Source organism: Typopeltis vanoorti, chromosome 3 (genome assembly GCF_054136105.1).
Source record: "Typopeltis vanoorti isolate ZY-2024b chromosome 3, IOZ_Tvanoo_1.0, whole genome shotgun sequence".
In the NCBI taxonomy this organism is placed as follows: Eukaryota; Metazoa; Arthropoda; class Arachnida; order Uropygi; family Thelyphonidae; genus Typopeltis; species Typopeltis vanoorti.
The window spans coordinates 122,684,460-122,698,608 of NC_143551.1; the positions used below are offsets into that span (position 1 = coordinate 122,684,460).

Here is a 14,149-nt window from a genome sequence, read left to right on the forward strand (position 1 = left end):
CTAAACTTCAACTCGCTATCTAATACTATCCCCATTCTCTGGCGTCATCAGTTTCCTGGAGTATAGTTCCCTCAATCTGGTACACAGCTTGTAAACTTTTCAATTGCATAACTTAACACTTTTCCACATTAAATGGACAGCCATTATGTTTTGCATAGTGTTGCCTATTCAAATCATTCTGCAGGCTTTCTACATCACCACGATTAACTATTACTTTACCCAACTTTGTCTCACTAGCAAACAATTGAATATCTTCCTTCAAATTATTTCTTGTATCATTTATGTACAAATTAAACAGCAGTGGTCCAAGCACAGAGCCCTTTACACATCACCTGCCTTCTCCTGGATTCTGCTCCTCCATATACTACTTTTTGGTATCTGTCCATGAGCCATACTTTTATCCATATCACCAATTTCATATCCATTCTCATTTGTTCCAGTTTGCTTAAATGAGTTCCATGTGGTATCCTGTTAAAGAGCTGATAACTTCCTAGAATATTCCTTTAAGACATGATGATATTCTCAAGTCTTCTTGTTTTATTAGCATCGTTTACTTAATTCCTTATATACTTTCTGTTCACTCACTGCCATTTCTCTTCTCCACCATGCAAGCACCTCATGATACCAAATAAGAATGAGGTATCTTGATAAATCGCGCACTGATTACCTGAACTGTATTCTCTGCATCAGTAGTTATGAACCTACCATTTTTCATACTAACATCATCTTCCCATAATGATTCATTCTTGTTACTATATGTTGACAGAAACTCTTTAGGATTTACTTAGCCTGATTGGCTGATTTCTGCATACACTGCACTTTTGCTGTCTTACCAACCAAGTAAAGTAACCAGCCTACTCTTTGTGTTCCTCATGCAGTGCATCTTATGCTGTCTCTGTAAAAACCTTCTTTTTTTAGTCACATTCTTAATCTCCTCCATTTTATTCATATATTATTTATCTTTTTCCTGTTTGGAATACTCAGCCATTGCTGCTGTTAAATGACTCACCCAAGAAGCACCTGTCTCCTTTCCATTGAACTTCCATTTCTATGCTGTAGCTCCCATAATTTTTTTCTCTTAAATTTTTCATAATTACCAGTTTTCTAGTTTCACAAATAACCTTTCCTCACAGAAGTCCTCATATGATTGGCTATAATCCAGGTGATCACTGTAACCAGGTGGAGGAAGATTAGATACCCCATTCATATCTTCTGATGATATGATCAGTTTAAAACTCATTCCTTGTGTGCTCTCTATTACATATTGTCTAATTTAGTTGATATTCTTCTTGCCCACTCTTCTGGCAGATACCATTTTCAATCTTATACTCCTCACTGCTTCAGGCCATTTATCTTACATTCACTCCTCTTCCTCCTTTGGAATAGTGAATGGAAATTGTATGTTTCCATTCACTATTCTAAAGTGAATATTGTGTGGTTTTACAGATATAGTATTCAGGCAAGAATGAATGGTAATTTTAGTTACAATATTTAGCATGTAAAAAAGGTTGCAGTAATACTTATAAAACAAATTGTTTGCTATTCTTTATGAACATACTGGTATCCAAATTGCTGAATGTTTAACCTCACCTATAAAATATATAGTTTGTTAATAAGCAAATGACTTTAACCAGTAGCATACCACACAGCTTTCAGTTCTTTGGCCACTATTGTTTGGATTATTTTTAATGATATTCCATTTAAATTGACAAGGATTATTCACTTCTTTTTTTTTAATGTGACAGAAGGATGGATGCTGATCAGGAAGGTTTAAATTTAGTTTGGACAGGTGACTGGGAGTTAATAGTATTAGTTTTGTTTATTACTTGCATTTTATATATATTTTTTATTACTTGATTTTTTTTTATTACTTGCAAGCTTCCTCAGAAGACAAAACAGTTTACATATGACAATGAGTAAGTGAAACAGTTCAAATTATATAGCAGTCAAAATATCTGAAGTCCTAATTTGGCACCCTCTAATGTTGTAAAAAAAAAAAAGAATTATTATAGTTATGTAGGAGTTGAACTTAAGATACAGTAGCAAACAAATTAATCTGAACAAGATGAATTTTTGTAAACTTTTTGGTTTGGTTTTTGTTTTAGATCATGATAGTTTTGGTTTTAGTTTACTATTTTCAGTTTTGATTTTAGTTTACTATTTTGGTTGAGTGCTGCATGCTTTAACTGTCTCTGCGATGTTTATTAATAGTGTAAACAGGTTGACATTTTTAGTGTTTTATTCATCATGTGTATCTATAAAATGGCTACATCTCCAAGAAAGTGTTCAAAAATGTGTACTCTTTCTCAGAGCACATCCATGACTCACCGACAAATTGCCAATGAGTGTTGGTTTGGGTACTGTTAATGCGATTTTAAAGAGATGCTTAGGGAGACAGGTATCTTTTCTCCTGACAGATAAGGAAAATGTGGGCAAAAACACTTACTCAAGATCGTTTACTAGTTAGAAAAGCAAAAAGGAATCCAATATTATATGCTGTAGACTCAAATATGGGATTAATGTTTCTGACATGACAGTCCATTGAGATTGTTGGAAGCAGGGAGGACTACCCACAGACCAAAAAAGAAACAACTGTTGATGAAGGCTATGCAGAAAATATAGGCTCCAGTGGACAAAAGTGTACAAAGATTGGACTGTTGAGAAGTGGAAGAAGGTCATATTCTCAGTTTTAATTATACAAATTATGGAAACAACTACCATGTTAAAGTAAAACTTCGCTTTAATATAAACCAAAATAATCACTCGACATTTTGACCTTCACATTACGATCATCATCTGGAGTATACACATATATACAAGAAACAAGCTACACTACAATCTACATAGTATACATTAATTAATTAATTAAATCTACTATAGTTACATTAATTTGATCAACTGTTAAAACTACTAGCCTGACTTCCAGTAAAAAAAAAAAAAAACTCACTACATCAATGCTAGAGTTTTGTTATTATTATTATTATTATTATTATTATTATCTATTTGGTTACAAAAAATAAATTAAGCTAGAGAGCAACATGCTCTCACATAATTACTCATATAAGTATACATATAAATTAGAGCAAAACAGTATGGATAGTGGCCAATAAGGGTGAAATTGTTTATTATTATTATTATTATTATTATTATTATTATTTTGACACCTCCAGGGAGTCCAAAGACTCATCGAGGGAGAGTGTGCCGACAGCATCGAGCGATTGGTCCCCTTCCAACTACTAACCGCGCTCAAACATACTTAACTGAGCCATTAGTAGCAGAGGCTCTACCAATCGACCAACCTTAGTCCTTAAGTCAGGGTTTGCTAAAACTTTGAACTTAAGTGGACTGAATGTGTGCCATACAAATTCTTGGGATTTTATTCCACCATTATTAAGATTAAGAGTTAATCAAAATCTCCACCAGAGGTCAGGTCAGTAGTTTTAACAGTTGACCAAATTAATGTAACTTTAGCATACCATGTAGATTCTGATGTCGCTTGTTTCTTATATATGTGTATACTCCAGATGATGACATTATGTGAAGGTTGAAACATCAGGGTGATTATTAATTTTTTGGATTATTTTTAAAGTAAAACTAAAGTTTTATAATTAATGAATGCTGATCACTGTGTATCCAAGAAGGAAAGCAGTAATATTCTCAGATGATAGCCATTTCTTTGTCCAAGGAAAGTGAGTACACTATGTTTGCAAGTCAGTGGCTGAGAAGACATCTCCTACCTACCTTCAACAAGTTCCTAAACACCCAGCTAACATATTTTCTGGGGTTGACACATGACGGTCCAGGATTGCTTGTGCCTGTTGACAGTATGATGAAAAGTTACCAATACATAAAAATATTGGAGAAAAGAGTGGTCCACAGATACATAAAGACAAAGAACTCATCTTCCAAAAGGATCCCGCTCCATGCTATTCTTCAAAAAAGTGAAAGAGTTCCTCAAAAATCACAGCATCTAATTGCTTTAGAGTTTGGTCAGGTAACTCTCCTGGCATTAACCCAATAGAAAATTTGTGGGCCAGATTAAAAAAAAAGAGACTTGGAAAATTATATTGTGACACAAAGGATAACTTAATACAATCCATTATAAAAGTATGGTTTCGAGATGCAGAAATGAGAAAAATGTGTTCTACATTGGTAAAGTCCATGGAAAGTAAATTAATGAACTTATTGCAAACAGAGCAGCACATATAAATTATTAGGTAAAGTTGGAGTTTAATTTTTATACTTATTTTCTTGTAAAATTAAAATTTTTCTTTAAAATGTAAGTGTTCAGATTAATTTGTTCACTAGTGTAATCTCCCAATTTGGACAAATTAGTGCAACCATACTCCTACATAGCCATAATACTCCTTTAGAAGGTGCTAAATTAGGTGCTAAATTAGGACTTTAGATTTTATTTTATTTTTATTTAGCATATGACAAGAGCTTTAGATCTTTTGTCTGTTGCAGTTTGAATTGTTTCACTTACACGTTGGCACATGTAAACTGTAATATACTGTGCTCTGAAGATGCTGGTTTGAAATCTAGTGATATATAAGCCAGTTAATAAGCATCTTTTTTTATAATTTAGTTTGTTTGGTGTTGTAATGCTGTTAAAATAAGTTATGAATAATGTTCAACACCTATGCTTGTCTATTAGATTTCAAGTGTCCATTGAGTCCAAAGACTTGTTGCAGGATCAAATACTGCAACAAGGACCATAATACCTATCATATCTAGCCTTGAAGACATTCAGTGTTGGAGCAATCACCATCAACATTAGAGATGCATCCCACTCATTCACCACCCATGCAAAATATCTTCTTTCACTTCTTTACTCACATGACCTTCATACAGTTTCCAGGGATGACTGATTGTTCTTTCATCGCCCATTGTGCTATGCAATAATTCCCCAGCTCCTCTCACCATCTTATACACTGTTTGTAAAAAAATTCAGTGGACACCCCCCCCCCCCCATGAGCAAGGTGCATCATCGTGCCATGTAATGAGTCACGTGTTTATAGCCAGTATAATTGGAGGAATATGATGCTCCCAAGTCAGTGCAACCGTGTCAGGGTGAAATAGATGTGAGAAGAGAACTGACAGAGTTTGAAAGCGACATCGTAATAGGAGGCTATGTTGCAGGCCTATCTGCTTGGCAAACTGTTGACAAATTGGGCCATCCCAGGTCAACAATCAGTGATAACATACTGAGAATGAAGCATAGGGAGTCAACTGCAGTGGATGACCGATCACACTCACTGAACATGACCATAGAGTGGTATGAAGGATAATATGGTAAAAACTGCCATTCATCGTCTGACGCATTGTTCAGAGTTTCGGGCATTGACTAAAACACAAATCTGTACAAAAGCATCCAGAACTGAGGCTCTCAACATGAGTTTCCATGGTAAGACCACAATATGCAAGGCCTCTCATTACCTGAATTAACATAGAGCATCGTCTTTAGTGATGCAAAGAGTATGTATAGAGCTTAGAAAGCTCTGTTATGGAGTGATGAATCACATTATGTCCTCTTCTGAGCAGATGGATAGGTGTAGTGGATGCTCAGTGAACATCTCTTACCAGAGTTTGTAATCCCAGCTATGAAATTTGGAGGTCCATCTGATGGTATTGTCCTGTTTTTTCCTGGTTTGGCCTTAGACCTTTGTTTGTGGTGCCATGAACATTGAACTCTGAGAGGTATCTGAACATTCTGGACAATGCAATACTTATGACTTTTTTTCATTTCTATGGAACTGACCATTGTCTCTTTTAGCAAGATAATGCACTGTTATAAGGATGTAACTGTGGTTTGTGGATATGAATCAACCACACTTTACTGGCCTCCACAGAGCCCTGATCTCAGCCCTGTTGAACATCTGTGAGATGAATTATGATTTGTGAGATGAAATTCCCATTGATTGCTATCATATGCTTGTGGAAAGTATTCCCCATAGGATTTGCTGCAGTGGAAGGTCTTACATCTTATTAATGTGGGTGCCATGGCTGTTTGTTTCTCATACTGTAGTATCAGTTGATTTCTTACCAAGCAATGTATGTCTGAATCATACCACTCTCTCGCTCTCTCTCTCTCTCTCTCCCTCCTTTCTACTGAAGACCATATGCCTTCCAATATTCCAGAGTCCTAAGACAGTTTATTTACCACTCTAATCTCCAATGTTTCCTTATAACCAGTATAGTCAAGGGTGGTGACTATATTGCATTTCTGTACACAGACCAGGTCTGTGCACAGAAAAGCAAATGAAGCTTGATTAGTGCCTTATGCAGTAAACTGTTATCTCCTTATCTACACGTCAGCATTTTTTGCATTATAGCAGCCGTTTTTTGGGTAACTCTTACAGCTTTTGCAATGTGTCCTCTGAACTTCACTTTGCTATCCACCAAGATCTTCAAATCCCTTAAATCCTTCACTACCTGAAACAAAGTTACTCTAGTATAATAAACCTCATTACATCTTCTCTGGCCATAGTGCATAATTTTATACTTTGTAACATTAAAATGACACCCCAAAGCACCAGCCTATTCATATCTTTTTGCAATATCACATCAGAAATTTTCTAATTTGGCATCATTAGCAAACAACATAAATACCTCTTTCCACACTGTGAATGATATCATTGATATATAAATTAAACAAGTGGTCCCACAAATCACTTATCACTGTAATCAAGTTACTAAATCAAGTAACTCATCATGTGATATTCGATCAAATGTTTCAGCAAAATTCAGATAAATCACTGTATAAGCATCTGTCTCTAACCAGCCTCTCTAACATTTTCACCACTACACTTGATATACACGCTGGCTTATGATTGAACACTACTCACTTGGATTCTCTCTTATGCAGTGGTTTTCCTTCTTTGCACTCTTCTGGGAATTGTGTTGACAATCAGGTCAAGGGCATATTTCTGTAATATATGCAGTGATATCTCATCCAGTCCCACAGCTTTATAATATTTGTACTATTCTAAACACTTAATATCCTATTATTCCTACTGCCATCTTTAAGTTCCACATGCAGGGAGTACATCTTTTCTGTAATAACCCCCAGTATTATTTCTGATAACACTCAAATTCCCAGACAAGATGAAATTTCTCTTCTTGAAATTACCATGACATCAGGCCTCTCCTGGCATAAACACATCACAACCATTGCATCCCCAGCTTCCAATAAACTAGGCTTTCTCTTTCGCTCAAAACATTACTTCACTTCAAAACAGCTGTTAACTCTATAGAAATCGCAAATCCGCCAAGCTATTGAATACTGTTCTCACATTTGGAGTGGGACTCCTAAAAGCTTGCTCAAAATGCTTGACTCAATACAGAGGAGAGCAATTAGACTGATAAATGATCCATCTCTTTCGACCCCCCCCCCCCACTTTCACATAGACGTTTAGTCTCTGCAATTTGTATATTCTACAAATATTTACATGGAAAATGCTCATCTGAAACAACATCAATAATTCCCCCACTCTGTACTAAACCCATTGGAACACGTACAGCCACCTCCCAACATCCCTTCACAGTACACCTTGAAACCCACAGAACAAGTTTCTTTTCCTCCTCCTTCATCCCTGCTACTGCTGTACTGTGGAACAGTCTTCCCCTGATGTATTTCCCAAGGAATACAATATGCATGCTTTTAAATCGAATGTCAACAAGTTTCTCCTTTCCCATCCCACTACCCATATACAGTACTAAAGTACTATAGGTTGACCAGCCAACCTCTCGTATATGGGCCCAACATTAAAAAAAAAAAAACCTAATCTTTTCGTTGTTTTCAAAAAATGCGATAACCATCATATTCTATTCTCATTAGTACATCATCCTCCACTAATCGCCTCTCACTGACACCAGTGATTTGTGAATGGACTACTGTATCAAGGCCAGAAATGTTTCAGCCTTATTCCTAATACTCCTTGCATCAGTATATAAGCACAGTAGTTTATCCCCCCCCCTCAATTCCCCTTTTCTTCCCACAGTTCCTTATCCCATCATTTGAGTCCTTTAACTCTGTTGCTGCCATTGAGGTGAGGCCATTTCTTCATCCTTATCTTGTGTTTCTCATCCTTTATCCCACACTAATTCTGGTATTTTACACTCACATTCCCACTGTCTTTATTGCTGTTTTTATGTTAATAAGGTGTAAAGTATACACCTTACACTTATTAATGTAGGGTGTGTACAGAATATCCAGCTATACTGCTGCACTTTAAAGTGCAGCGAATAGCTGGATAGTTGTGTTCAAATGTAGTATCCATTTTCCTTTATAAAGAAACTTTGGGGTGAGACAATTAACTAAGATGATATCAGGACTGGAATGTTGGTTATGTGGAGAAATTGAGGAAATTAAATTGCAGAATTAGTAGACAAGTAGAAAAGAGGTGGTGCTACCATAGTCACAGATATTTCATTTGGTGGGAAGAGTTAACAGATTAATGCATGGAGAATTACTGAGTGAAGGGAATAATAAGAGACCATATCTGGAAGTTGTTCAATAGTGCAGTATTCAAGGAAAGGAAGTGTAGATTTTTTACATGGTGATGCAGGAAATGCATGTGCCATCATGTATTGTGAATGAGCATAAGGTTTAGTGTGATAGATATGTTGCTGGTTCACTGTGACAAGTCTGTTGACTTCATTGGAGATCAGCAATAATTATAGATAAACTTTCCCTTTCAAAATTACCTGTTATAGAATATTATTTTTTTTTTCAGCCCCACCTATTAGTCAAAGTGATAGAATAAAATTTGAAATGGTGTGGAATGGAGTTATTTTTGTAAGTATCTGTTTTATGGTTTATTAGAATTGTAAGTGTGTGGGTGTGCGTGCGCACATAAAATAATACACATGTCTAATATGGGTGTATGCATTATTTTCCTCCTCTTTTTTTATATTAATTCTACACAAAAGTTCTAAAATCAGAAGTACATTAGTGGATAGGAGAATAAGTTTCACAAAATTAGACATTTTGATTCTAGATGCCTGGTATTGATTGTTTTTTGATTAGCAATAACGAATATTGTTAAACTTAGAGTAGAAATTTCTTAAAATGAGAGCTTGCAATAATCAGAAAAATAATGTTAAGAATTTTGGACATAAGACATTAAATATCTGGAAAGGTAAAATTACTTTTGAATTGAATTGAATCAAACAGAAAAAACTGAAATTGAATCAAGCAGAAAATATTATAGTTGTTTTTTACTTCCATTTGCACCAATGATTTAATTAAATAAAGTGGATACCTATGCTAATACTAGATTCATCATGATTAAGAGGGAAAGGAATTTTTGGCATTAATTAATATTAAGCATTAATGAGACTTTTCTGGAGAAGAATATAGTTTTACAGAGATGTATGTAAAGGGTGTTGTGTTTTCAGGGATGACAGTGGGTATTGTTGATAATAACAGATAAATTACAACCAACCATTAGTAGAAGTTCATTAAGAAGGAAGCCATGATTTGGAAAGCAGTACATTTGAGGCCATCTGGTGTGAGATAGAGACCAGCAGAACAAAATAGATACATAGTCATTATTATAGGATTGGAATGTCGATAGTATTCATTAGCAAATTAGCTCATTGAATACAAGGCAAGTAGTTATTATTATTGGGATTTCACCTGTGGGGATACAGATTGGAATACAATAAGAGGATTAGAAAATGGAATTATATAGCTACTGAGGAATAATTACCTAAAACAATGTGAAGAGAAGATTCTGTTTGATATCAGAGACTGTTGTGGAGAGAATATAATGAGAAATATGTTCAGAAAGCATGTTAGCTATATAAAATAATCTAGGTAAGAAGAGTGACCTGACTTGAAAGTAAGGCAAAAATCAAATGATGAGATAAATCATAGAGAGTTCTTTCACTATATAGTAGTTAATAGAAGGAAGCATGATTATGGAAGGATAACTTTAATGAATACAGATGCTAGATGACAGAAGAAATAATTGAATTGCTGAGAACTGATTATTTTGTAAGAATGTATTATCCATGAAGAGATAATGCAATTATTGATGTGAAAGAACTAATGTGAGAATAGAGGTAGACAAACTGTGTTAGGTATTTAGGATTCTATGATATCTCATGTGAATCATTGACAGTCACTCTTGAACAAATATTAGTGTCTTAAAAAAATGATATACTGGTAAATGTTGAGATGGCTGATTAGGCCAAAGCATAATCTTCATGACCTTTCATGATGGTTAGCATGTTTTTTTTTCTTATTTTGTTCTTATCCTTCACTTGTGAGTGTCTTTGGCATGCTGCACAATATTTAAATACTGAGAGCTTTAGAAGCCATCTTTTTCCTTCAGCTGATTTGGAGCCAGATATTCCCAGTTGTTTATGTCAGTGTTGATTTCATGTTTGCCTTGAGACATTTTCTAGTTATGAAAAATAGTATCCAGATGGCCAATTTAGAGCAGTTGGTGGTGGATAATTGTTGTCTCAAGCTAATTCAAACCAGTTTCACTTAAAATACTGATGGTAGTGCACCTACCTTTACAATGAGTCTAAAAAGATTTTTTCAAAATGGCATTGATGGCATTTTTCCAGGTGTTTGTCAGGTGGCTGTGGTCTGTTTTGCATGAACATCACATATGGCAAAGTTAGATAACACAACATGATCAAGGATTTGGTTGCAACTTGGATATCCCAGTCAGTCGAAGATCAGTGTCATTCGAATTTGACATTAAATTTCCTATTCATTGTTAGCATTTTCTGAAAGATGGCTCTGAAGATATGGTAAAGGATTAACATTTCTAGTACTCCATCCATTTGAGTGACAGGTATTTGCACTAAATCATCTATAGCAGGTTGTTGAAGCACTTTTTTTAAAATATAAATTCTCACACATGAAAGGTTGCAAAGACTATCAAAGATCATTCGAAGATCAGTGTCATTCGAATTTGACATTAACTTTCCTATTCATTGTTAGCATTTTCTGAAAGATGGCTCTGAAGATATGGTAAAGGATTAACATTTCTAGTACTCCATCCATTTGAGTGACAGGTATTTGCACTAAATCATCTATAGCAGGTTGTTGAAGCACTTTTTTAAAATATAAATTCTCACACATGAAAGGTTGCAAAGACTATCAAAGATCAGTGTCATTCGAATTTGACATTAAATTTCCTATTCATTGTTAGCATTTTCTGAAAGATGGCTCTGAAGATATGGTAAAGGATTAACATTTCTAGTACTCCATCCATTTGAGTGACAGGTATTTGCACTAAATCATCTATAGCAGGTTGTTGAAGCACTTTTTTTAAAATATAAATTCTCACACATGAAAGGTTGCAAAGACTATCGTAAATTAATGCCATGTGAGTTAGGGTTAAGAAAGAAGAAATCTGATCTTTTTGAAGAGCTGGAGGTAAATCTTTGGGAGAATACTTCATGGAGAAGGATGCTTCAGAGAACAAAAGTAGATGAAATTAAAAATGAATGGGAGCAGCATGTTCAGTGGGATAACAGTTGAACCTGTAAATGGATGTTGGGCAGCTGTTGCTCATGTTATTATAGGTTTAGAAGATATGGGAAGAATGAATAATATCGTTTATGCTGAACAGCACCTGTGGAAGTATCTATAGAAAATGCAGACACAGTTGTGGAGCCTGTGAAAAGTCATTAAGGCAACTGCCCTCTTTGGAAGAGAATTCAGGAGTTTCAGAGGGACCTTTGGTACTCCCTCCCAAATTTGAGAGTACTCTAAGGGTGGATTTGGGATTTGTACAGAGTTGTTAGCGGGACACAAATAAGGGATCTTGAATGAAAATATAAATTGGATGCTATAGAAGTTTGTGCCAGGAAACACTACAGATAAGTATTAGGCTAAGAAGAGAGAGATTTGATCTTAAATGTTGAGCTAAGTGTTATCGAAGATAAGATGAGGAAAAAAAAAGACAAAGACAAAAATTGTTTCAGAAGTATTGAAAGGTTATCATCACCTCATTGAAGGATGGTATCGAGCCAGTGTTTAAGTCACTGATTGTAGAAGGTCTTAAAGCTTGTAATGTTTGAGTGCTGCAAGGTTTGTTGTATGAGTATAAAAAATGGACAGTACTGTTATTGGCAAAACTGCACAATCAGGTTTGAGGCCAGTGAGAGAGAATGTCAGTTATGTATATGAGGAAGAGATTGGGTGATATAATAGAGCCCTGTGGATAGGGGAGAATTTTCCATGCTTGCTGCATAAGCTCATTACTTGAGAAAAAAGTAATATTTATTTGTCAGTAAATGCATACGTTTGTAAGCATTCCATTTAGGCTTTTATTTTTGTATACAGAAGATGTCTTAAGCTTGTGCGGCAATAATTGAGCTTTGTGTATCGAAGGCCGATGCTTGCTCATCTAGTCAAAGGTGCCTTGGCTTGCTCGGTTGTGGGAGCTCCCAGATCCTCGCTGCAGCACTGTGATTTCATGTGCGCACATAGCCATTTCCGCTCCCTTCATGTCGTCTTAAGCACAGGCCATATGCAGTCAAAGTCAGTCTAGCCAGTGAGCTTCAGCCAGCCTTTACAAGTGTGCATGTTGCTTGGGAAAATTAAGTTACAACCAACTTTTTATGATGATGTTATTGACCAGTTCATAAAGAAGAACCGTAGGGTAGAATTTGTATTCAAGTAGCTAAATTGAAAAAGATAAGAATATCATTTGTAAAATAAATGTTGTATTTGTATGATTAAATGTACATAAATTTCTAAATATATAGTTTAAATGGTCAGTAATTCATTATTCCGCTAATCAGACTTCAATCACACCTCTCACTTCCTGAATGATAACAAGAGCAAGCGTGAATTTTAAGACCAGCATTCGCCCCTGCCTGTGAAACACCTGCATTAGTAAGAAAATCTGAACTATCTACTTATTATACACAATGAATGATCCAATAACTGCCAACTGGTGATACAGTTGCAATGAGTGGAGGCAGAGATGATAGGATGCCAATTTGCCAAGAATTCATGTATGATAGACTATCAAATTCCTTAGAAATGTTGAAACAGCACAGGTTTCTCCAAACCTTTCCATGACATGTATCCAGAGGTTGGTGATATAGATGAGGAAATCTACTGTGAATCTTGAGTGGTGAATTCATTTTCATGCTGTTGTCAGTGATTAGCTGGTGGTTCTTGAGGTGATGAAGTTGACTGCTGATGACCTTCATATATTTAGAGAGCACAGAGTCAAGGATGATAGTTGTTAGACACATCTCTTAAGTACAGTTGGGAGGGAGGAAAAGAATACCATCAAAACCGAAAGCCTTTTTCATTATCTTGGTTGTTAAAGATTCCTCTGATGCCTTTTTGGCAGAAAGCTATTAGGGATCTACAGTGCATTGTTCCTGATATAATTAGAGGTGATTTGCCTTGGCAATCTATGTGAGTTGGAAGAGAAGAATAATGCCAGGAGATCAGCTGCCTTTAGTGATATAGCACTCTCATTAGTGCCATCTGGGTTAGAGAGAGAGAGAAAGAGAGAAAGGTGATAGCATAAATGGACTGAAACCATGCCCAGTGTCTTCGTGGAGGACTACAAGGCATGACTGCCAATTGTGCAAGTGGAAAGTTGCCTGTATTTAACTCTTACAAAGTCAGACCTGCATCTTTTTAATTATCCTTGGATCGATTTGTTCATAGACTTCTTTTATTATGAAAAGTCAAACAGTGATTTAAAGTTGTTTCAGAATGAGCAAAAATTGTCATCATGTTTGAAGTTCTGCAAGTGATATTTTGGTTGTCTTGGGCTATAATCTCTTAGGGTTTAAAAAGTTTTTTTATTCCCTCCTTTAGGTTATTTTGACTCCTAGCAGAAGTTTCCTGTTAATGAGATGAAGAATTGTTGCAATAAAGATAATGAAGAGCACAGTTGCTAAGATACAGTTTTTCTTCATTCCTATTTTCTTCATGAATGGATCTCATAGATGGCTGTTGCTGATCACACTTGACATGAAATTAATATTTGGTGGATAGCTTGATAAAATTTCCATAGTACTTCCCAGTTAACAGATCCAGTTTCACATTCTTCAGTGATCTAACCAAAATTTTTCACTTTCATTAGGTCATGTTGGGACTGTTCCTGTTTCCAAACTTCTTTTGAACAACCAAGTCATTGACTGTCAG

At 35.5% G+C, this 14,149-nt stretch overlaps 1 protein-coding gene across 1 annotated transcript in view; it reads left to right on the top strand.

Annotated features, from left to right (window-relative positions):
- The window catches only part of LOC150108532 (cAMP-dependent protein kinase catalytic subunit beta-like), a 197,156-nt gene that overhangs the window by 22,634 nt on the left and 160,373 nt on the right, over positions 1–14,149 (top strand). Inside the window, exon 2 of the mRNA XM_090390481.1 lies at positions 8,739–8,800. Coding sequence (XP_090246607.1) covers positions 8,739–8,800 — 62 coding nt within the window. The remainder of the gene's footprint in view (positions 1–8,738; positions 8,801–14,149) is intronic.